Source organism: Paroedura picta, chromosome 9 (assembly GCF_049243985.1).
Source record: "Paroedura picta isolate Pp20150507F chromosome 9, Ppicta_v3.0, whole genome shotgun sequence".
In the NCBI taxonomy this organism is placed as follows: Eukaryota; Metazoa; Chordata; class Lepidosauria; order Squamata; family Gekkonidae; genus Paroedura; species Paroedura picta.
In genome coordinates this window covers 4,820,603-4,843,384 of record NC_135377.1, presented here as the reverse complement: position 1 = coordinate 4,843,384, position 22,782 = coordinate 4,820,603, and the positions used below count along the sequence as shown (strand labels likewise).

The 22,782-nt window shown below is 49.6% G+C and overlaps 3 protein-coding genes across 20 annotated transcripts in view; 1 reads left to right on the top strand and 2 right to left on the bottom strand.

Annotated features, from left to right (window-relative positions):
• Window positions 1–2,573, bottom strand: part of AGO2 (argonaute RISC catalytic component 2) — a 53,933-nt gene extending 51,360 nt beyond the window's left edge. The window contains exon 1 of one of the 3 annotated variants that reach the window (XM_077351416.1): window positions 2,285–2,573. In XM_077351416.1, coding sequence (XP_077207531.1) covers window positions 2,285–2,357 — 73 coding nt within the window. In that variant the 5' untranslated portion in view covers window positions 2,358–2,573. Of the gene's footprint in view, window positions 1–1,707; window positions 1,957–2,284 lie in introns of those variants that run through there. The other 2 variants (XM_077351417.1, XM_077351418.1) reach the window with 2 other exon arrangements.
• A 7,026-nt stretch (window positions 2,574–9,599) lies between these two features.
• RPLP1 (ribosomal protein lateral stalk subunit P1) lies at window positions 9,600–14,140 on the top strand. The gene is made up of 4 exons (XM_077351411.1): window positions 9,600–9,807; window positions 11,881–11,955; window positions 12,832–12,946; window positions 14,018–14,140. Exons 1-4 carry the CDS (start codon window positions 9,736–9,738, stop codon window positions 14,095–14,097), a joined length of 342 nt encoding a protein of 113 aa, XP_077207526.1. The 5' UTR covers window positions 9,600–9,735; the 3' UTR covers window positions 14,098–14,140.
• A 2,310-nt stretch (window positions 14,141–16,450) lies between these two features.
• The window catches only part of PTK2 (protein tyrosine kinase 2), a 248,292-nt gene continuing 241,960 nt past the window's right edge, over window positions 16,451–22,782 (bottom strand). For all 16 annotated transcript variants that reach the window (XM_077351407.1, XM_077351399.1, XM_077351401.1 and 13 more), the window contains 3 exons: window positions 19,282–19,437; window positions 18,621–18,701; window positions 16,451–17,537 (listed from right to left, as the gene is read on the bottom strand). In XM_077351407.1, the coding sequence (XP_077207522.1) occupies window positions 17,334–17,537; window positions 18,621–18,701; window positions 19,282–19,437 (441 nt within the window). In that variant the 3' untranslated portion in view covers window positions 16,451–17,333. The remainder of the gene's footprint in view (window positions 17,538–18,620; window positions 18,702–19,281; window positions 19,438–22,782) is intronic.

Genomic DNA, 22,782 nt, shown 5'->3' with positions numbered 1-22,782 from the left:
CCCTCCAGATGTCCATGGACTACAATTCCCAGGAGCCCTTGCCAGCATTCGCTCTAGAGTAACTACAAGGCATTGCTCACAATGAAAAGGGCAATCGAGATGATTTAAATATCTATATTTTTAGAGTACCAGCACAAGGATGAGAAAAAACGGCTGGCAGTTAAAAATGGGATTCATGGGAGGTGGGGGCAGGCTGACAGTGTTGACCAAAAGAACTGTAGCAGAGCTGAGGGAGGAAGCAAGACAGAAAGGACAGGGAGCATGCCACATAAAGAGGTCTAAAAGTAGCAGCAATGCTATCAATGGCTAAAACACATGGGCTTCTGGGGAACCCAAGATGGGCAACCGTGGGGCACGTTTCAGCCAACCAGTTCTCCCTCCTTTCACCTAGCCCTACTCAAGAGTTCACGATGCCAAAAGTGGGAGCAGAGTTTCAAAAGCACAAGAAACTTTCCTGCAAATAGCAAGGTGGGGTGGGGGGCAGCTGCCGTTTCTTTCCATCCACGAACTTTGAAGCAGAGGACACCAGCAGCAGCTCCTGTGGCTGAGACGATACAGCAAAACTTATAAAGACACTACTTTAGCAAGGAAAATGCCAGAAAACAAGGCATAATGTCTGCTCCAGGATTCTTGGGTAGTGGGCAGCCTGGTCAGTGACTCTTATTTTTGTTATATTAGCACTAATAGCAAGGCACTCGATACCTTCGTTAATACTAAACAGCCCATCATTAATACTGTTTGTTGTTTGCTCTTATCGTTAACAACAGACACTCAGCAAGGATCCTTATTATGTTTCTTCTTTGTTGTTTTGATCCTAACAGCAGGCACCCATTACTGACATGAACACAACACTGTGACTGTCATTTTTGCTTTATAATCATTTAAAAAGGAGGTGCTCAATAAAACCCTTATTGAAAGCTATTGGGCATGCCATTACTGTTTACTGTTATTACGACTGCTAGGAGTAAGCATTCAACATTGTTTTGCTGTTATTATATTACTAATAGTAACACCCTCATTGCAGATAGTTTCAGAGGCTCACTGTGTTGATCGGCAACAGACAAGCTAAGACAGGAGTCCGGTAGTACCGGAAACCAGCAAGATTTTGGGGGTAAAAGCTTTCAAAAGCTCTGGAAAGCGTGTACTCCTCAGAAAATTTTCGTGATTGCCAAAGTGCTCCCGGTCTCCAGTCTAACTCCTCGTACTGAGAGTGTAGAAAAGAGCAAGAGTCCAGGAGTACATCAAAGCCTAGCAACATCTGTGGCAGGGGAGGAGCTTTTCAGAGTCACTGCTCACTTCAAATAATTTTGCTAGTCTTTAAGGGGCTACTTGATTCCTTGCAATAACTCACAGAAACTCATCTCCCGGTCACAAATTGTGTTAGTCTTTAAGGTGCAACCGGACTCCTCTTGAAGCGACTCGCAAAAGCTCGCCCACGGCCCCCTCTCCATCTCGTTCGTCTTTAAGATGTTGGACTCTTTAGAGCAGGGGTAGTCAAACTGCGGCCCTCCAGATGTTCACGGACTACAATTCCCATGAGCCCCTGCCAGCATACGCTGGCAGGGGCTCATGGGAATTGTAGTCCATGGACATCTGGAGGGCCGCAGTTTGACTACCCCTGCTTTAGAGTGACTCAGGAGAACTCGTCCCCTGCCCTGCGTTTTTCTTATTTTTTTTGGGGGGGGGGGGACCCTTGCAGCGACTCACAAAAAGCTCATCTCCTGCCACAACTTCCTCTAGTCTTCCAGGGGACTCCGGCCGGCTCTCCTCCTGCCACCAACGTGGTAAGGAAGTCCCGGAGATGCTCTCGGGGACTCCCCCGCCCCCCAATGTCCGTAGCCCTCGAGGGGACGCCAGGAGGCTCCTCTCTCGCCGGCCACCGACCGGGTCCGCCTCTGCCCCCGACCTCCCTGCTCCAGACAGGCGGGATCCCGCGGCCGGCGGCCCTCAGCGCCATTCCCGCCCTGGCCCCGTCGCTTCAGACGCTATTGTTCGGGAGGGGCACGAGAAGCCCCCTTCCCCCCCCCTCCGGCTTCTCACGTCGCCCCCCCTCCCTCCCTCCCCCCCCCCGGCGGCCGGGCCGAGGCCTGGATCCGCGCAGCGCCCTGAGGCAGAGACGGTTGGCGGTTGGCGGAGGCGCGCGGCCGGTGCCGCCAACGGACGGCCCCCCTCCCCCTCTCCCCTCAGAGGCCGCCTCGTGCTCCGGCTTCGCTCCCCCTCCCTCCCTCGCGAGTCGCCTCAGCCGGCGCAGGCCGCGCGCTCTCCTTGGGGGGGGGGGACTCACCGGGCCCCGCGGGGGAGGAGGAGGAGGAGGCGGCGGCGGCGGCGGCGGGCGCCGCTCCCCCGGCCGTGTACATGGCTGCCGGTGCGCGGGCGGCGTGGCGCCTCTGCTTCGCGGAGGACGGGCAGGAGGGGCAGAAGGCGGCCGGGCTCCTCCTCGCCGCCCGCCGCCCGCCGCCGCTCTCGTCGCGCTTGGGCCGGCCGGCGCCCTCCCTCCTGCTCGGCGCGCGAGCCCCCGACGCCCCGGAGGATGGGGAAGGGGAGGGCGCTGAGGCGGGCAAGGCCGCGGCGGGGAGGAGGAGCCGGGCAGGGTCACGGGGGGAGGAGAGGGGGGGAGGGCCGACGCCACGCCCCGCCCCCTCAGGAGGCCGCCATGGCCGCGGGGAGGACCGACCTCGCCGGGCGCCAACTCCCGCCGGGACGACGCCTCAGGTACCCGGGGAAGAACACACACAAACACACACAAACACACACGCAGCTGCACAGGCGGCTATTCGGCTCTTTTCAGTCCCTGGTTTTATTTTAGTCTTGTATTTTTGGTACGCTTTGAACACGGAAGGCGGTGGAGGGTCGAAGACCAGAAGCTTAAACTGTCGTTACATTTTAAAGGTTAACTTAAATATATGTATTCTGTATGTATTAACTTAAATATATGTATTCTGTATGTATTAACTTAAATATATGTATTCTGTCTTTCTCAGTCTAGCATTATTACTATTTTATTTATTTCCCGCCACTCCCGACCAGCTGGTGGTGGGGTGCAACGTCGGATAAAAAACCCATTAAAACCCCATGGAAACGGACCGCAAATATACAGTCTCAGGTACATGGCGGGGAAACCCCCAACTCCCACAACGTATCCTACCTCTGGAGGGAAGGAAATTGGTCAAGATCCCAATAATTGCTGTTTAACCCCTATCTAACTTTTTTATCATCCGGCCATAAAGCAGCAGTAAGTGTATAAAACAAGAGCGATCGTGCATTTCTGTTGGGGTTTTTTGTAAGGAAAAATGGGTCATAAATAAAATAATAAGGATTAATGAGAATTATAGAGGCACAAGCACATAAGTGTCACAAAGTTGTGCCGTGTGGTCGTTGAACACGTAAATCTCATTAAGCTCAAAGGGACATTCTTAATCCTGGAAATGCACCAGTGCCCTGGGATTGGACCCAAAGTATGGGGACGGCCAAAGTTACCAACAAGAGAGTTTTAGAGAGGAGCAAACCAACTATGCCATTAGAAGGGAAGATATTACGGCTGAAGCTCACTTCCTTTGGACACATCCTGCGATCAAACTCACTAGAAAAATCATTAATGCTCAGCATGGTCAGCGGCAAAAGGAAACGTGATCACCAAAGGATCCGCTGGCTCAACACGATCAAAGCCGACACAGGGATGACCATGAACCAACTGAAAGAAGTGGTCAGAGATGTATGGCGAAGTCTTTCCTATAGAACTGATAATATCAGCCTTACCTGCAAGTAAACCTCATGGAATTTGGTGGGATTATGTATGTATTGCTAAGTATTCATCAACAACCTAAACCCATTTCATTGTTCATGGAATGTCCCATCCCATGTTCCCTCTAAACTGTATATATGAGCTGAGGCTGGTTATCACAGGGAGCCCTGCAGGGTCTTGCAGTATCCATGGTCCATGTTAACCTTACAAGTTCTGCTCAGGACCTAAACCGCTCCACTCAGCACAAAGGGGGGAATTAGAGGGGACATTGGTCTCACCTGTTGATTGTCACTATATGTAATCCGCCTTGGGTCTCAGTGAGAAAGGAGGACTATAAATAAAGTAGATACATAAATGTATTGGTGTCCAGAGAGCTAGTGTGGTATAGTAGGTAGTGTGTTGGACTAGGATCTAGGAGACCCAGGTTTGAATCACCACTCTGCTATGGAAGTTCACTTGGTGACCTTAGCCAATTACACACTTTCAGCTAAATCTACAATAGTCATAAGGATGGAATGGTGAAGAGAAGAACAATGAAAGCCACTTTGGGTTCCTATTGCGGAAAAGGGCGGGATATAAATGAAGTAAATAAAACGAATAGACATATCCACCTTGCCTAGTTCCAAGATATGAACTCAGTCATCCCTAAACAATGTTTTATAAGACTTCATTGCTTAAACATTGGCCTCAGGGCATACAAGATTTTTTTTTAAAGATAGAACAATGCAAGTGACAGTACATTATGCACTGAGCAGGGGAGGAGAAAGGCAAAACGATCGGATTAACTAAGTACAAACCTTGTAAATGGGTGTCTGAGACTGTTAAGCCAGAAACCAGGCGAATGGCTGTGTGAAGGAAGCTCTGCCATTGACCATCCACCCCTGAGAAGACACTATTAGTATGAAAAGGGACATTCTGGTTCCCAGATAAAAAGCCACACTTCAGTTGATGTTCAACAAAACCTTTCCCATTGATATCCACTTTCTGATCCATGTGTATGCAAAGAATTTGTCCCAAAATATATAAATGAGAACACCCAGTCTAGTGACCATGATCCACACAATGGTCATCTTCAGGTTAGACTTCTACAACACTCCACACACTGCTGCCCTTGAAGCTGCTCTGGAAACTCCAACTCAGGGGTAGTCAAACTGCGGCCCTCCAGATGTCCATGGACTACAATTCCCAGGAGCCCCTGCCAGCATTCGCTGGCAGGGGCTCCTGGGAATTGTAGTCCATGGACATCTGGAGGGCCGCAGTTTGACTACCCCTGCTCCAACTGGTCCAGAATGCGGCAGCTCAAGTCCTCAAGGCCCTGCCCACTCTCCGCCCACTAATGCCTTAGCCTTTTATGTAAACAGTGAACGCTGTTTACAAATTGTAGTTGAATGCTTTTAATCTTGAAGTTACCCACCGTGAACCAACTGGGGAAGGGTGGGCTATAAGAATATTGTTTTTGTTGTTGATGATGTTAAAATGCAATACAGATTGAAAGACTGTGTTAAAAGCTATAATCATTATCATCATCATCATCAGTATATATAAAATGCATAAGGAACAAATGCAATATTCAGCACAGCAATTTAATGTTTACAGTATAATGTATCTTTCTTTGATGTCAATGACAGAATTTGACCATCTGACTGTGACATGCGTGACTCCTCAGAAATTAAAGCTTAATTTAAAGGCTCTTCTCCAGGGAGACCTTCCTTCTCATGAGGTGGCCAAAGGATTTGAGTTTCATCTTCAGGATCTGGCCTTCTAAGGAGCAGTCCGGGCTGATCTCCTCTAGGACTGACCAGCTTGTTCGCCTTGCAGTCCAAGGGATTCGCAAGAGTCGTCTCAAAATTGGCCACCAGTTTCAGGATAATCATGGGAATTGTGCTGTCAAACTCAAAGATATTTGCACATTTGTTCTGCACCTGATTTTGGCTACAAGTCTCCAAAAAGGGATGAGACCCGTTGCTTTATCTGGTGTTCAGCAGGAGGTAGCTAATTCCGTACTCAGGCTACAGTTATATATGGCAAGTGCCGGGAGCCAGGAGGTTAGTGAGGGGGGCAAGCAGGTGCAGTGATCCAGTATTAAGTATCCAGTGATGGATCGGAGGCAGACAACGGCGAACCATCTCTGAATTTCTCTTGCCTTGAAAGCCATTTCTACACTCGATAATAGCTTAAAGAATTAAAATATGTGATAATGTGTGACATGATGATAATTGGTATTCATGCAAATTACCTACAAAAGCCCTTGGAGTTTGAAGACATTGTTCACAGCCATCTCCTCTCCCTCTTCTGCTGCCTCTTTCGCCCACACAGATGCTCAGATTTTAAAATCCGGGAGTGTGTGTTCTGAACCCTTTCCTCTCTCCGCTTCCTCTCCCCCCCCCCCCACGCAACACTTAGGGGTTGACTTTCCTTTTGAAAGCCTCTGGGCTGGCGCCAAAGCAGCATAACCACATGTGCTGCACAAGACAAAAACGGCCGTGGTTTATAGTGTACAGGGCAGAATCAGGAGAATCCATGCCAGCCACACACAGAGCTGGACTTGGCAAACCAGCAGCACAAGGAAGTAATGATGGGACAAGCAGAAACACCTTGGATGGGGGAATTCATGGCTATGGGGAAGAGTAGAAAGGAGAAAGGAAGCAGGGAAGAGCAAGAAAAGGCTTGGAGAAGGAAGGAAAAGGAGGAGGAGAGACGTGTACAGAAAAGCAAGAAAAAATGGGAAGGCAGGAGCCCAGCTGCAAACGACTTAAGACAACCCAGTAGGGGTTTCTGTCAAGGAAAACAATCTCCGCCCCTGCTCCCAAGGGTTAATTTGCGGTATGCAAGTGCTCACAATTAGAGGCAGCTTCCTTGTCACTTCCAAGGACAGGATCATAACTTGGCTGACTGCTTAATTGGGAAAACTGGCTTCTTGTGCAGGGAGGGGGGGTATGAGAGAGAAGAGGCAGTCATCCAGGAGGTTCTACCACAAATGGATTTTGACCACAGCATGCCCAGAACTATATCTGGGCATAATGACTTTGAGACATTACAGTAGCTTAAATTTTCTTGCCCGGGTCTAGACTCTGTTGATTAGCTGAAGTATTGTAGGATAGTCTGTGTCTTGGGGCCTGCTTCTGCAAGTAGCTAAGGATACACCACCAGACTGAGGATTCCACATGTCAGGCAGGAAGCTAGCTTTCTTGTCTTCAGTTTATTATGTTGTACTAGCTTTAAAAATGTAAACATGTATTTATTTATATTATATTTATATACCACCCTCCCTTATGACTCAGGGTGGTTCACATCAGGAACTTCCATATTACAATGAAATACAATAAACATCTTGCCTTAGATATATAACATCTTTAACAATAGGAACTTTTAGTGGATAACACAGTTAATCATTTAACATTAAACAATCAGCAACTCAGCTTTTCTGCACTGTGATTCTGTTTTTTCTGTTACTGCAGTGAATAGTAGAGGGTCCCAGGGTTGGTGGCTTGTTCACTTGTCCTGGCCAAAAGCCTGGTGGGAGAGCTCCCTTTTGAAGTCCCTGTGAAGTTGTTTCAGTACCAGCAGGGCCCTGATGTCATCTGGGAGCTCATTCCACCAGGTGGAGGCCAAGACTGAGGAAGCCCTGGCTCTGGTCAATGACAGGAGGGTTTCCCTGGGGCCAGGGATCACCAGGTTGGGGAGCATAGGTAGAGAGGCAGTTTATCAGATACTCAGGGCCCAGACCATGTATGGCCTTGAAGCATGACAGTGTTGTGCTGTGTTGTCCCTACTTGATGTCTCTCTTCAATAAGAAATGGAAAATCATTATCTTTACAAAACTTGGGACTCCTCTGTCCAGCCCTAGATATGTGCACTTTTTTTGATTAGATGCGCATCAGTTAGCACACCAGCCTGTACTAGGGCTGCCCGTTCCCACCTGGCCACTGACGGGGTGCGAAGTAGGGTTGCCAAATCCCAGCCGGAAAATTTCTGGAGATTTGTGGTTAGAGCCTGGGAAAGACAGAGACCTCAGTGGGTACAATGCCATGGAGTCCACCCTCCAACTCATCCATTTCCTTCAGGGGAATTGACTTCTGTAGTCCTGAGACAAACTGTAATTCCAGGTGATCTTCAGGTCTCATCTGGAGGCTGGCATCCCTAACCTGAACTTTCCTTGTCGGGGATGGATACCTCTCACCTGTCCAATCCATCAGCTGCTGAGAGTGGTCTTCATCCATTCTGAGAGCATTAATTGCCCTTTAGATGATCTCTAGTTTTATTGGTACATCTTTACTTTGAGAGTCTTAGGTTAACTCCCTCTCTCCTGCTTTTCTGTTATTAACAATTTCTCATTGCCAAGTGAATTTCACATCTCTCCTACTTGATCAAAACACGGGGTTTTGGGAGTAGCCCACCCCTGTGCTGAGAAATTACTCCTCTGAGTGTATCTTATTTTCTTCATCTCACCCCTGCTATCTAATACCTTCCACCCTCTCTTTATAGTAATTCCCAAGCCTTCTGCTTACAGCTGTTTGCAATAAAAGCTTTTGCCACATGGAGATCCAAGGAGTGAGTTCCAAAGAATCAGAGCTCCTGCTGGAGTAATTTTTGTTCATCCTTAAGGGATCACCGGGAGCCCACTTCACTTTCACACATGCTGAATAAATGCATTTAATGCACTATGGCTATGGTTTGCATGAGGTTCTTTTTAACAATTTATGCAGTAAAACCCAGCTGCGATATCCTAGCTTGACCCTATGGTCACTGGCAGGGGATGAGGGTGGGTGAGTGGCTCCCAGATTCAGGTTGAGAAATTCCTGGGGATTTGGGAATGGAGCCTGGGGAAGATGGATCTTACCACAGTGGAATACCATGGACTCCAGCCTTCAATGCAGCCTTTTTCAACCTTTTGGCTGTGGAGTAACCCCCAAAATATGCTTCAAGCTTCCAGTAATGCCAGAAGTGACATCAGCTGGCCATGCCTGCCCGCCACACCTGTGGAAGTCACATCTTTAGTGACTGGCATCACTAATAAAATGAAATACTTGTTAAATAAGAAGTTACTTTCATTTTTGAGTGTGCTGTGTGCTAAATAGCAGACCTTGCCTGAGCCAAACAAAGCAGCATTCCTCTCAGCTGCCATCAAGGCCACCATGTGGAGCAGCAGTTCTCCTCAGAGCACATGATGTGAGATTGGGAAACCACCTGTAACTTGGGGCGTTTTCAGAATTAGCCATAGTTAAGTGTGGTGGGACAAGTCCTGTGAGACTCTAGCCAAATTTCCCCTCAGGCGGTCAAGCGATGCACCCACTGGCCTTGGGCCACTCCTGGTCTCTTAGCCTGGCCTACCTCGCAGGGCCCTTATTTGGACCGCCTCAGGCAAGCCCACTTTCATCAGACCTTCAATGCCAAACTGGGCTGGCCCTGGCCAGGAAGAGGCTGGGACTAGCGCTGTGTCTAGGCTGCGATCCTGCTCTGCGCGCCAGGAAGAAAAGCCCCCACCGAACGCCGAACCTGGGAGGCGAGGCATGCTTCGGCTCTTTCCGGCGTGGCCCATCAATCTTCCTTTTGCCCCGCCTCCCCGGGACACTCGCGGCTGTTCATTGGCTACTGGCGCTGAGGCGGCGCAGTTGGAACGGCTCTAGTTTGAAGGCCGGCAGGAACCCGTCTGATTGGCCGATCTCCTTCACCCGGGGAGCGTCACTCGCTGCTAAAACGCCCTCGCTTCCGTCCCGAGCCCCCTTTTAACAGGCGCCGCTTCCCGTCAATCTCGCGAGGTTTCCTGTGAAATGGCGGCCCCGCCTCCGCGAAGATCCCCGTCTTCCCCCATTGGCGGAGTCTAGACCCGAGTGGCTTGTGATTGGCTGCTGCTGCCTCATAAATGTCCGTCGCGCTCGCGCGGCCCTTCCTTTCCATCTTTCCCCTCAACGGCGCGCAAGGTGCTGTGTCCTTCAGCGGAAGCTAAGGCCGAGTCCCAGCCGGCGACCAGCACCGCGCACCGCCCGCCCGCCATGGCCTCCGTGTCCGAGCTCGCCTGCATTTACTCCGCGCTGATCCTGCACGATGACGAGGTCACCGTCACGGTGAGGAAGCGGGAAGGCCGGCGGGAGGGAGAGCGCAAGCGCGAGGCCCGAGGAAGGAGAGCAGTGCGCATGCGCTGGTCGTGGAGGGCCCGCGTGCATGGGCCGCGCCTGGGACTTGCCACTCTCCAGGTGCTGGCTGGAGATCTCCCGGAATCACAACGCGCTTCCCAGTAAAAGGCGCCGGCTCTGGAGAGCATGGCTGCTTGGGGAGGTGGGCTGTCCGACCTCCGCCCCCACTGCCTCCTGGGGGGTGCGTTCAGCGGCGACTGACGCATGCGCTGTTTCTTACGAGCCTTGCAAGGGGCCCTGCAGGAGTCGCGTGGTCCGGGGATCGGTGCTGCTATCCCAAGGGTGGCCAAGCTGTGGCTGTCCACGGACTGTAATTCAACTTGGCAGGGGCTCATGGGAATTGTAGTCCATGGACAGCCGCAGCGATTCACGGCTTGCCCACCCTCTCCTCCCCATTGGATTAACAAGACAGTGGTAAAGTCCAGGGTTGCCCAGTCCATTGGGGCAGACCGCCCAAGGCTATACTTTTCGAGGCCATTTCCCCCTGGAAAACTGATCTGTCATCAGGAGACCGGCTGGAATTCTGGGAGCTTTCTGGGCTCCACCTGGTCGATGTAAGCCTTGTATGTCACATGGTTAGAACATCCCACAGGGAATTGGCAGAAGCATTCTGAGCAAGTTTTGTTAAAGAATCTGGTAGCATTTGCCCGCGCAAAGGGCATCCAACTGGAAATTTTAATCTAAAGTCCAGTACTCTACAACCTGCCTTTCCTCTGCATTTTATCCTGACAGCCTGATAGGCTGAGATTGTTGATGCCAGACTGATAACTGTTGACCAGGAACCCACACTGGTTCACAGAAAGTTTGTATAAGAAAGCAGAAGGAACGGCTTGAAACATGCTGCTGCTCCTGAATAGAGGAGAGAGCGGTGCATCCCCCACCCCCGCCCCAAATTTCAAAAGCAGGCTGGCTAATTTTTGTTTTTGTGCAGCTTTTCTCACTGGTTTAACCTAAACTGAAAGCTTGAATTCTGGAAAGCTTTTGCAACAATGAACACATTAGCAAGACACAAACTCTTGCTGCACCTGGATGACTTGGCATGTTTGTTAACTCTGGAATAGGGTGTTGGGAGATACAGAAATGGAGAGATAGAGCTACCTTCTGGCATCTGTTAGGAAGAGGGGCCTTCTTGGGGACAAGCACTCAATGCTGCTCACTCTGATGGGGAAGTTGGGTTTTGTGCTGCCACTCCAGCTCTATTAAACCCATTTTATTTATTGCACAGTGAAATTGCAAACCTTTTTAAAACTGCCAGTTTGCTTGTGCTTTAGTTGCACATGTACTGCCAGTTTGCACATGTGGTTCAGGCTGTTTTGCCAGTTTTTTAACTGGCCTTTTATGCAAAGAAAAGGGTTTAGGTGAGCACCCCCCCCCCCCGAAAGACTTCCATATGATAAAAGCACAAGATCGTATCAGCAGTCCCTCTAGTCTAGCATTCTGTTTCACACTTTGGCCAACCAGTTTCTCTGAACAGGTCAGAGAGGCTGATGATTTCTCCTGAAATTGCCTCCTGGCTCTGGGATTCAGAGGCTTCGTGCCTCTCAACAGGGCTAGTGCCCACTGACAGACTTATTCTCCATTAATCTATTAAATCCCATTTTAAAGCTACTTTTGTTAGCTTCATTCCCATAGCACCCCCCCCCCCCAATACCCAGTAACAGCAAGTGTTTTGTGGGAGAGGGGTTAAGTAATTTTTCTTAAGGCATGCACAAAGAAGTTTTACACATGAAATAACAGTTATAAAAATAATGCATTCTTAAGAAAGTTCATCAGGGAAGTTCTGTTCCCGGAAACTGTTGCAGTAGTTCCTAGAGATAGCCAATTAATTGGGTAATCTGAGGACTAGTTGGAATATTGATTTGACCTCTTAGATTCAGTTGCTGGGAGTGGTACAAAAATTGCCTGTTTGGGAGAATTCCTGGGATATGTGTGTCCCCAGTATCTGTTGAGAGGAAGTTCTGTCTGGCTGTTCCTTTCTAAAAATCCTGTTGTGTTCCTGTGTAGGAGGATAAGATCAACGCACTTATCAAAGCAGCAGGAGTGAACGTTGAACCATTCTGGCCAGGCCTGTTTGCAAAGGTAAAGAGGAGGAAAGAGCTGGCTGGCTGGTTGAGGCCAATGATTTCAAGGTTTGGGGCTCTTGGGGAAAGGGGAGGGAGATAAAGTGAGGCATTTCCACTGTTTGAATTCTCTTAAGCGTTTACTGATGTTAATATTGAAACATACAGTTGGAAGGGACCTCCAAAGGTCACCTAATCCAGCCACTTGTACAATGTTTTGGTGAGTTTTTTTTAGTCCAGTGGCACTTTTAATACCCAACAATGCTTAATTCTGGATATAAGCTTTTGGGTACATGCAGACAGGTATTTGAAGACGTGTGCATGCAAAGGGAAGCTTCTACCCAGAAATAACCATCTGCTGGTGTTAAAAGTACCACTGGACTCAGACATCATCCTCATGCTTCACACCCATACGGCTACCCAGCTGAATCTATTGATATTCCAAAACGGGTCGTCAAACTGCGGCCCTCCAGATGTCCATGGTCTACAATTCGCTGGCAGGGGCTCGTTGGAATTCTAGTCCATGGACATCTGGAGGGCGCAGTTTGATTACCCCTGTTCTAGAATGTTTCTGCTTTGGGGAATTAGTCATTTATTTGCCTTGTGTGTATTTGTCAGGCTTTCCTTATGAGCTGTTTTACAGAGCTGGATTTTTTCTGCTAGTGGCGGGGGGGACCTTTTCTGGGGGAGGCCACAATGTGCATTTGCATCATTGCTAGAAGGGGAAGCCTGACTGTCAGTGCAGAAAGCAAATGTTGCAGCAAGCAGGCACTTGGTATGTTTCGGACAGGGTGTGTGGCTTTGTCAATCGATTGTGCCTTTGCATATGAATTGTAGATCTCTGTGGCGTGGAACCGCCACTAACCTCCCTGTGTTGCTTTTGTAACTTGACCAGGCGCTGGCCAACATCGACATTGGAAGTCTCATCTGCAACGTTGGCGTGGGCGGAGGTGCTCCAGCTGCTGCGGCCCCGGCCGGAGGAGGGGCCCCCGCAGGTGGTGCTGCTCCAGGTAAGTGCACTCTGGGAATGTTGAGTGGGGCGCATAATTCCTGCAGGGATATGGTTTGAGTCCAGGAGCACCTTAGGTGCCAACAAGATGGGTGGGGGAAGAGAAAACTCTTGGGAGTCAAAGCTCCCTTCATCAAATAGAGCTTTGACTCTTGACGGCTCATGTCCCATTAATCCTCTGTCCTATCTGGTGGGGTTCCACTCGTCATTTAACTACTATGAGAGACCTCTAAAGCCTAATTTTTTTTAAGTGCTAACCTATGGGGTTCGGTGTCTCTGGGTACCCAGTTCCAGTAACCCGATGGGAAGCTTCTGGAGGCTTTAAGCTACATGTAGAACACTACCGACTAGATAATGGGGGGAATTTCAGAGTAGCTCAACAGTGGAATGGGCTGCCTAAGGAGGTGGGGAGCTTCCCTTCACTGGCAGTCTTCAGGCAGCGGCTGGACAGATCCTTCTCCTGGATGCTTGAGGCTGATCCTGCACTGAGCAGGGGGTTGGGACTAGATGGCCCCTTCCAACTCTGACTCTGAGTCAGTGGTCTCAGTGCTGAGCTAGAACATGGAGATTGGTCAGGTGGCTGAGGGAGAACAAGCTGAAACTGAACCTAGAACAGATGTAACAGCTAGATTTAAGCCCAGTGGCACCTCAGAAACCAATAAGGTTTTTTGGGGAAGGTGCAGGCTTTCAAGAATGTCATTAGTTAAAAGCTTACATCCCCAAAATCTTGTTAGTTTCTTGTGTGGTACTTTGCTAGCCATTCTACTGCAGACTAGCACAGCTGCAAGCAAACAACCCTACCTTTCTGATGGTCTTTTTATCTTTCTCAAGTTATTGTGGGGCTTTACGTGATCCCCTGGCAGTATCAGCCCCTGGAACGGCTCTCCCTGCCTGAGGCCAGATTGTGTGCGGAATTGCCTTTCTTGCTGCCTTCAGGAGTGGAGCTTCCCTTAGTTAGGAAAGGGAATTTCAGCACCAGTCCTGCATGATGTGAAAGAGCCTGGGAAAAAAATTTCTTTCTGCTGTAGTTGAAAGTTTTGGGATTTTAATATTGCTCTTGCTTCTCTCCTAGCTGAAGAGAAGAAAGAGGAAGAGAAGAAAGAGGAGTCTGAAGAATCTGACGATGACATGGGTTTTGGTCTCTTTGACTAAGCTGACTTTTGTACTCTTTTGCAATAAAGATACAAATATTTAAGTGACGTCACCGATGATTCTTTGAGTGCTGCAAGGCAGCAAGTGACAGTTAAGAGCTACAGAAGAGCCCAACTGGATCAGACCTGTGGTCCATCTAGGCCTCATATCTCACACGGTGGTCACCCAGTTTCTCTGGAGGGCCAAAAAGCCGACATGGAGGCTGAGGCCTTCTGGAATTCAGGGTATTTGGTGCCTCTGAATGTGGTTGTTTGTGGTTTAAAAGTATGAAGCTCACTGTGAAAAGATGACTCTTTAAGGTGTGTGATCTGCCCAGTATTCTTCCTGTACCCAAGTCTTCTAAAAATGCTCAGAGGTTGTGGGTTCCCATTAAAGTAATTCTGCAGTAGCACTTACCTTCTGTTTGTGGTTAACGCCATGCCTAGGATATGAATGAGCTAAAATGCTGGACTCTTGCAGTACTAGCTGACAACAATTTCCTCAAAATTGTAGGTTCAACAAGGCCAGGGACCCCTTTCTTAATAGTTCCTGGGCAGGCTACTAAGAAGTGAGCCCTGATTCATGAAAGCTCCTCCCCTGCCACAAAGTCTGCTAAGTCTTCGATACGCTGCAGGACTCTTTTCTAGCCACCCAGAATGTTGCCACCGCAGTTGAGGATTCTGCCATCCTTTGAAAGTAAGTGGCAGAGCACCTGGAGTAGCAGCTGTGTCAGCAAAAGTTGATTTTAAAGCTTAATTTCAAGAAGTGGTAGGTCAGTTGAGTAATGCAACCCATCTGCAGCAAAACTGCTTTCTGCTTTTTACCGCCCCCCCCAAACCAACCTCAATTCTGAGCAGGTCAGATTATAATGGTCTAATTTCACTTCTGGGCACATGCTTCTGGGTACTGCTTTTGACAACTCGGGGTGTGGCTCCGCTCAGGGACAAAAGGGCATCAGAGCAACTGCCTGCCAGCCTCCAGTGTAGGAGTAAATGATGGAGACTTGCATTAGGCTGATACTGGGCACAGTCCCTGTTATTTCATGTCTTGTAGCCCTTCTGGCTTGCCTGTAACAGCCGAAACTCTATAAGGAAACATAAGCTTTGTGTAGAATCTTGTGTGGCCTCGTTCTACAATTTTCTTTATGCTTGTGTGTGTCAACTAAAGACACTTAACATTTCTACTGAACAACTTCTTAGGTACGTAAAAACTATTACCTGTTGGTCTTCAAGGGGTGGCAAGAGTTTCTGCCTAGCCTGCTGCAACTTCCATTTGGCCTTCATCTATAAATAATAGAAATATACTTGCCTAAGAGAAAACTCTGCACCTGAGCCCCCAGGATGCATCAGTGCTTTGCCCATGACTAATGGCTTAGGTGGGCGTCCCACTCACACTGTTCAGTCAGATCATTCACCTGATTCTATGTGGTTCCAGGCTCGACGTCCTACTTTTCAACTTAAGTCTGATCTAAAACTCAGGCCTGGGAGTCTCCAAAATTTCTCCCTGCACACAGAGGTTCACTATTGTAACAAGCCTTCTGTGCCACACACTCCTGTCAGAAGCAAAAAGGGCTTTTGGAAAAAAACTTGGCAATGAAATGGGAGCTTTTGAACACAAGGAACAAATCATGTCTTTTTTGGCTCCCAAAAGGCCCATCTATAGCCCCATCCCAAGCCATATCGCCAAGATGGGGGCGTGCCAGCAGACCCCGGGGTGGGGGAGAAAGATGGGGGTTATACTGTTTGTAGTGTTAGAAAAAAGCAAAGAGACCAGGAACACCTTAAAGCAGCCCTTCTCAACTTTTTGACTGCTGCAAAACCCCTGAAACATTCTTCAGATTTCGAGCTGGGCACACCCCCACTAGGGGCCCCTCCCCACCCCCACCAGGCCCATCAATAGCCATTTTGGGAGGGGAAGTCGACGTGATCATGTATGGTCATATCGCCCAATAAATGTTTAACAAATTTCAAAACACATTAAAGAGCTTTTTGTGAGATATTGCTCGCTGCTTCAGATAGCAATGACTTGCAAGGCTTACCCCCTGCCTCACATTTTGTTAGTCTTTAAGGTACTCTAGGCTTCTTGCTCTTTTCTTCTGCTACGGCTAACATGGCTACGTATCATGACCTACCATTGGCCATACCTCGGAGGCCTGCCTGAATTTCAGTGGTGAATGAGTCCTGCTTGCAGAACAAAACAGGCTGCTGCAGCCCCCTAGACCAGCCAGCATGTGGGGATATCTCATTTCCTCCCATCCAAAATGGGAGCTGTACACACAGCATGCAAGCCCCTGGAAGAAACCACGGACGGATCTGCCATTTTTCTGTTATCCTCCCTCCGTCCGGCTTGTCAAGGGCCGATTCAACAACTCCAGTAAGTTTAAAATATCCATCATGGCTTTAATCTTTATAAATTATATAAAAATGGGGAACATGTATGGTTACAGAACTTCTTCCTTCTAAATGCAGCTCTTGCGTTGCTCTGGTACAAAGCAGCTTCTCTTGTTTGTTTTCTGCTTCCAAGGAAAAATAACAATGCTACAAAAAACTGGCACGTTATTCTGGCTGAGGAGAGACCAAGTTCTCAGTTTCTATGGCTACAGTTCAGATCCGGTGGTTCACGTCCACATGAAATGGGTGGGTGGGGGCAACGGACGAAGAGGGCTTTAGTTTATGACTGACGCTTTGAAAATATAGCTTCTTTAAATCTTCTTTCTCTGTAAATTGTGATTAGCATTTTTGTGGCATTCAGTGTTCTAATAAAAAAAAGTATTCCAGTATGGACAGTCCACATATATTGCAGGCAAGAATTCTCAGCCCTGAGGTTTCCCAGAATTCTTCACAATATGTAGCTCAGCTCTGCAGCTTGGATAGTTCTAGATCTGAGGCTTTCCCTCTTTTCTTTTAAAAAGAAATTTTAAGTGATTCACATTCCATGTGATGCAAAAACATTTCGGATTGGCTTCCACCATTCAGGCATCTGTACAGAGTTCTGTGAAAATTGACGTTTTATCTTATTTTTGGATCTCAGACCGTACTCGGCATTGTGGATTATTTTTAAACAAACCCTGGCTTTAAAAGGATGAGGAAAGAGAAGGGAGCCGACGGGTGCCGTTCAGTTAAGCAGGATGGGAATTGCTTGAAACTCGGGACCGAGCAGAGACGGTTCCTCGCTTCTGCCGGAAGGCTGGCGGTGGCTCTCCTGGCGAGAAGAGGGCCTCTTCCTAAACCGCGCGACGCAAACGCCACTCCCTGCCTCTAGTGGGGCCTGATGGATTTTAGCCGGGCTTGGTCAATAACATCCAGCAAGTTTTTGGCGTCCACAGCCAGAGCGTGAGCAGCCGTGAGCATCTGCTTCTTGTACTCCTGCTGCAGGCTTGTCATGACGTACTGCTGGGCCAGCTTCATCTTGCTGATCAGTTCAGCCAGGTCGGAGTTCAGGAGCTTCTGGGCCATCTCAATCTGCATGGGGGAGGGGGGGTGAAAGAGGACCATGGGTGACCCAAAACGTAGCCAAATACAGCACAGCCGTAAGACACCTGCCCCCCCCCGAGGAAAGCTCTTTCTATGCGAAGATGCTGGCCTCCCTGCTTGAGGGCTCACCTAACGCCCACTGGTTAAACATCAGCTAGCTCTCTGTTGGCTTAAAATTTTAAGGTGGGCGGTTGTAATAATGATTTTAAATCCTAATTGTTTAATTTTAAGAAGAAGAGTGCTGGGACATCACCTTCAAGTGATGGCAACCCCTCCAGGGGTTTTCAAGGTGAGGTCTGGGCCATTCTGCATTGGCTGATGCTTAAAATAAGGGACAGTCTGGTGAGCCAAAGAAGAACTCTCTCGGAACAGACCAATGGTCCATCTAGTCCAGCATCCTGTTTCACTCAGTGGCTGACCAGTTCCTCTGAGCAGGGGTAGTCTAACTGCGGCCCTCCAGATGTCCATGGACTACAATTCCCATGAGCCCCTGCCAGCATTCGCTGGCAGGGGGGCATGGGAATTGTAGTCCATGGACATCTGGAGGGCCGCAGTTTGACTACCCCTGCTCTGGAGGGTCAACAACAAGGCAAAGACTCTGAGGCCTTCCTATGATAAGAACATAAGAGCCTTGCAGAATCAGACCAGCGGGCCATCAAATCCAGGATCGCCCAAATGCTGGCAGGGGCTCCTGGGAATTGTAGTCCATGGACATCTGGAGGGCCACAGTTTGACTACCCCTGGTCCAAGCTGAAAGAAATCCCAAAATTTGCACCCAATTTGCTCTCTGCAGCAGTCGTACGTTCACTTGCGATCTAAAGGCCAACAGGGAGCGAACTCTGCATCTGCGGTGCCACTTCTGGCGGGGCCCTGCCCCACGTCCTTAGGAAGGTGGCAGCTCATGTAACAGACCTTCCAAATCAGGGCAGCGATTCTTTACTCTGAGAGAGAGTCTCAGTTCAGCAGGACAAATACATTAAAGCAGCCAACCTCTTCCACTCTGTGGGCTCCGTTGGGACTTATCTCCCTCCAACAGGATCCACCTTGCTGTGATAGGAGACCCCCACTTACCTCCCTGTGAGTACTTGTTGGGAGTACTGGGATGGTCTCATCTACAGTTGCCAGCAGAGTCCTCAGCGCCAAACCCACCTCCTGGACAGAAACAGTAATCAAGAGACAGATTCATCAGCCTCCAGCAGAGGCAAGGCACCTCAGGATCTTCCTCGAGAGGAGGGCTCCCCGCCTTGGCTGTGGGGAATTTATTTTGCTTGACTTCTCCTCAATGGGGACCAAACACAAGTGACATCATTCTCCGCTCCTCCCTCTTATCTTCATAACAACCCTGTGAGGGGTAGGTTAGTCTGAGAGGTAGGTTAGTCTGACCCAAGAGCACCCAGCAGGCTTCTATGGTAGAACAGTGATTCCAACCAGGGCCTCTCAGACCCTGGCCTGACACTTATATGCCACTTCGGCTCTCAATTGTGTCTTCTTCCCCTCTCCGCCCTCACCAGGATAGCCTGACCCCATCAGATTTTGGAAGCAAAGCAGGGCTGAGCTCAGCTGGCATTTGGATGGGAGAACTGCAAGGTTTTGGGTGGCGGTTTCTCTAAGGAACACTAGGGGGCATCACCACGTGGAGGAAGGCAATGGCCAACCACCTTGCCCGGCTGCCGGACAAACCTCCAACCCCCAGGCTACACAGCACACACCGCGCGATGACTAAATAAGCTACCTTCACCATGGGGACGTACTCCTCGGGCGGAGCTGGCTGGATCTTGCTGGACATCTCGATGACCGCTTTCACCAGGCCGGTGACGTTCTCATACACCTTGTCGTTGGACCGGTCCAAGTTGGCCGTCGGAGGAGGGCTGATCTCTTGCGGCTGAATCTGGAAGGAAGGATGGAAGGAAGGAGATGGTCATTCCTCCAGCAGGTGGCGCTCACCCCCTTTAGTTGTTTTGTTGTTCAAAGCTTTTGCTACCAGAAACTCTTCTCTCTAACACAGGCGCGGTTGATGTTCGGATGGGGCGGCCAACCAAATAAGGAGGCGACTGACTCATTTCGGGTTCGCATCCGGAGCTACAGCACAGAGTTTCTGTACGCCCTGGAATATGAAAACGGCAATCTCCAAACCTTGTACATTCAATAAGGAACGCTCCAGGTGGCCAAAGGTGCAGAGGTGGCCAAACTGTGACTCTCCAGAGGCCTGTGGACTAAATTCCCATCAGCCCTGTAGGGCTCTAGAGCAGGGGTAGTCAAACGGCGGCCCTCCAGATGTCCATGGACTACAATTCCCATGAGCCCCTGGCAGGACATCTGGAGGGCCGCCGTTTGACTTCTCCTGCTCTAGAGTAAGGGTTTAAAGATTGTGGGTCCTGCTTTCACTATGCTTCAACTTTTTTTTTTTTACAATATTACCATCTTTTCACCTAGGAGCTCTTACAGATTTGTAACAAGAGTATTTAAATACTAAAGTTGCCAGTGAACAGTGAACATCACTCAAAGATTTGAAAAACAGGAGGACAATCCAGCTTTTCCCTCGCTGACTCCCTTCCTCCAGTACTCAAAGCGTGCCCTCTTTTCGGGAAGAACCCTTCCTTTGCAGCCTTCCCACAATGCTAAATGCACAATGGTAATGATTGACAAATCAAAATGGGTAGGCATGTTAGTCTGCCTGGAGCAGTAGAAAAGAGTAAGAGTGTGTGAATGAGTGCGTAACTTTTGGATACCCGTAGAAAAGAGCCCAATCCAGGAGCACCTGAATGACTAGCAACTTTTGTGGCAGGGGAGGAGATTTTGGGAGCCACTGCTCACCTCTTCAGATACCTTCAAAAGTGAGCCGGGACTCATAAAACTGCCTCCCCCACAACAAATTTTGTCCGTCTTTAAGATGCTTCTGGATTTTGGCTTTTTTCTTAGAGGTATCCAAAAGGTTCATGCATGCACACCCAAAAAACACAGTGTTGTTCACTGCTTTGGACTCACGCTAAGGCTCTCAAGGGAGCACAAGTGTGACATGTTATAAAAGAACCATAGTTTATTTTAGGGCGCCTTCTCTGCATTTCAAAAATGCGCCTTATTGCACCTGCCCTTCACTTGAGCCTTTTCTTAGCAATGAGGAAGAAGCACAGCTGAGCTGGAGTGATGGTAACAGGAAGAGGGGAGGGGGAGAGAAGGCAGGAGGAGTTCACTTGCTGACGCTCCCCCACCCCCTCCAGTTCTACAGCCCAGAGCCTTGCTTGGGCCTTCTGTCTCCTCCGTCCCTGCAGGGTGCCGCTTCCCGTCAGCGATCCTTACACATAAAATGCTCTCCTGATGATGTAGGAGGGAAGAATGCCCCTATGGACAAAAAGCAGAGTTTTCTTGGGGTCCACAGAGCAGTTAGCAGAAGCCACCCGCTGTGTGTTAAAGGTCCCTGGTTCCGTTCTGGCACCTGCAGGTAGCAAGTTTGAGAGCTGAAGGCAAAAGTGGGCTTGGCATATCTGTATCTGGGCTGAAGACATGGCATGAACGACAGGCATGCATCTCGCCCACTGATTTATTTACTTCACTCGTCCTCCGACTTTTCTTCTCAATGGAGATCCAAAAGGGCTAATCTGTCCCGCTCTCTGCTGTTTTAGCTTCACGACACCCCAGTGAGGTGGGCCTCCTTAACATACTTTTAGCAGTATAAGAACGGCTTCAGATCTCAAGCACTCTGAAAGTGGCTCTGTGGTTATGTCCACAGCTGTTTTAAACACCCCGCCCTGGCTGGGACCACCGCGGAATGCCAGAGGCCCAACGGCCCTGCGCGAGAACTCCCTGTTCGCCGACAAGGAGGGGACGAATAAGTGGGAATTCTGCGCCAGGGGGCCAGAATAGCTGCTGCGGCATCGTGAGCACATGCAAAGACATTTGCGAAAAGTGAAAGCCACCAATGCACAGCCCGGCCGCCCACTCGCACGCACAGTGCTTACCCGCCATGGCTAGTGTCCCGCAGAGTTTGGAGGGAGGTTAAAGAGGTTTACCACAAGGGGGAGGGAAAGAAAAAGAAAAACAAAATATTAATGAATGCAGCCAGAGAGACCTGTTAACAAAAAGCCTCCGCTCCACAGCGCCCCTGGACCCCTTTCTGCTCGGTGGAGGTGGTGGCTGCCCCCCCCCCCGCCCATCACAGACCTGGGCCAAGGGTTATTGATCTGCCATGCACCCTGGGAGAAGAGGACATGCAAACGGCCACGGGGCCAAGCCCAGCTGACAAGAAGCAAAGTCAGGAAGAGCGTGAGGGGCCTCTTGCCCGCTGGCTCTTGCTCTTGTGCGTGCTCCCCCCACACCCCCGCCTGGCAGCCCAAGAAGAGCAGGCAAGAGAAACCAAAGCCTCTGCGTTTATGAGAGGGGGGAGGAAGTGCTCAGCAGAAGGAATCCTTTAGTCATCTAATTGCCCGGATCCTGTTCTCTGGTCAGGCCCTTGGTAGAGCCCAGCTGGAGGATGGCCTGGGAGGGGCCGATTACCCACAACCCTCTGGGTTCCTGTGCTGACATCCAAGAGCCCTGGCAGGGAAATTCTTCAGGCTGGCTTGAGAGGCAGAACTTTTGAATGGTTCGCTGCCGTTTCTGAAATCAAGGCTGATCCTGCTCCGCTGCAAAGTCATCTTTGCTGACTCCCCCCCCCCCCCACACACACACTGGTTTAGGAAACGGAGCCAAAGAATCCAGCTCCAGATTGTCCCAGGGCTCATCAGCCCACAGCGGATTGCTTTTGTAAGGCCTGAAAGCCTCTGGCAAAGCCTTCTGTTTAGTTTGGCACGTTCCAACAAAGTCACTTTCTATTAAAACATAAGGTCTGGTGGCTTCCCAAGAGAGGGCCAGGAAAATCCACTGCAGGACATAAGGCCGCAAGAGAAGGGAACACACGCAATCCGGCCCCTCCCCAAAGAAAAACACTGTTAATATCCCCCCTCCAAAACGACAGTTGAGAAGATGGCAAATGGGGTGTGTGGGGAGGGCAGTAATCCTGGCAATCTCTTCCCAGTAATCTCTTCCTCGCCCCACTATAAGGGGGATTCCTACAGCCTCTTCCCAACCTTGGCTAAATCATGTCGATACAGTAGTTTTAGCTGAAAGCTCAAAGATTAGCAAATCATCCTTTAAAAAAAAAAAGAGCCTCTTGTGGCAAAGAGTGGTAAGTCAGCTGACATGCTGTCTGAAGCTGTCTGCCCATGAGGCTGGGAGTTCAATCCCAGCAGCCGGCTCA

Excerpts from the sequence above, each read along its gene's own strand:
- RPLP1 (XM_077351411.1), top strand. The coding sequence starts at position 9,736 with ATGGCCTCCGTGTCCGAGCTCGCCTGCATTTACTCCGCGCTGATCCTG. Across the intron at positions 9,808-11,880 it reads ATGACGAGGTCACCGTCACG|GAGGATAAGATCAACGCACT; the intron begins GTGAGGAAGCGG and ends GTTCCTGTGTAG. Across the intron at positions 12,947-14,017 it reads CGCAGGTGGTGCTGCTCCAG|CTGAAGAGAAGAAAGAGGAA; the intron begins GTAAGTGCACTC and ends CTTCTCTCCTAG.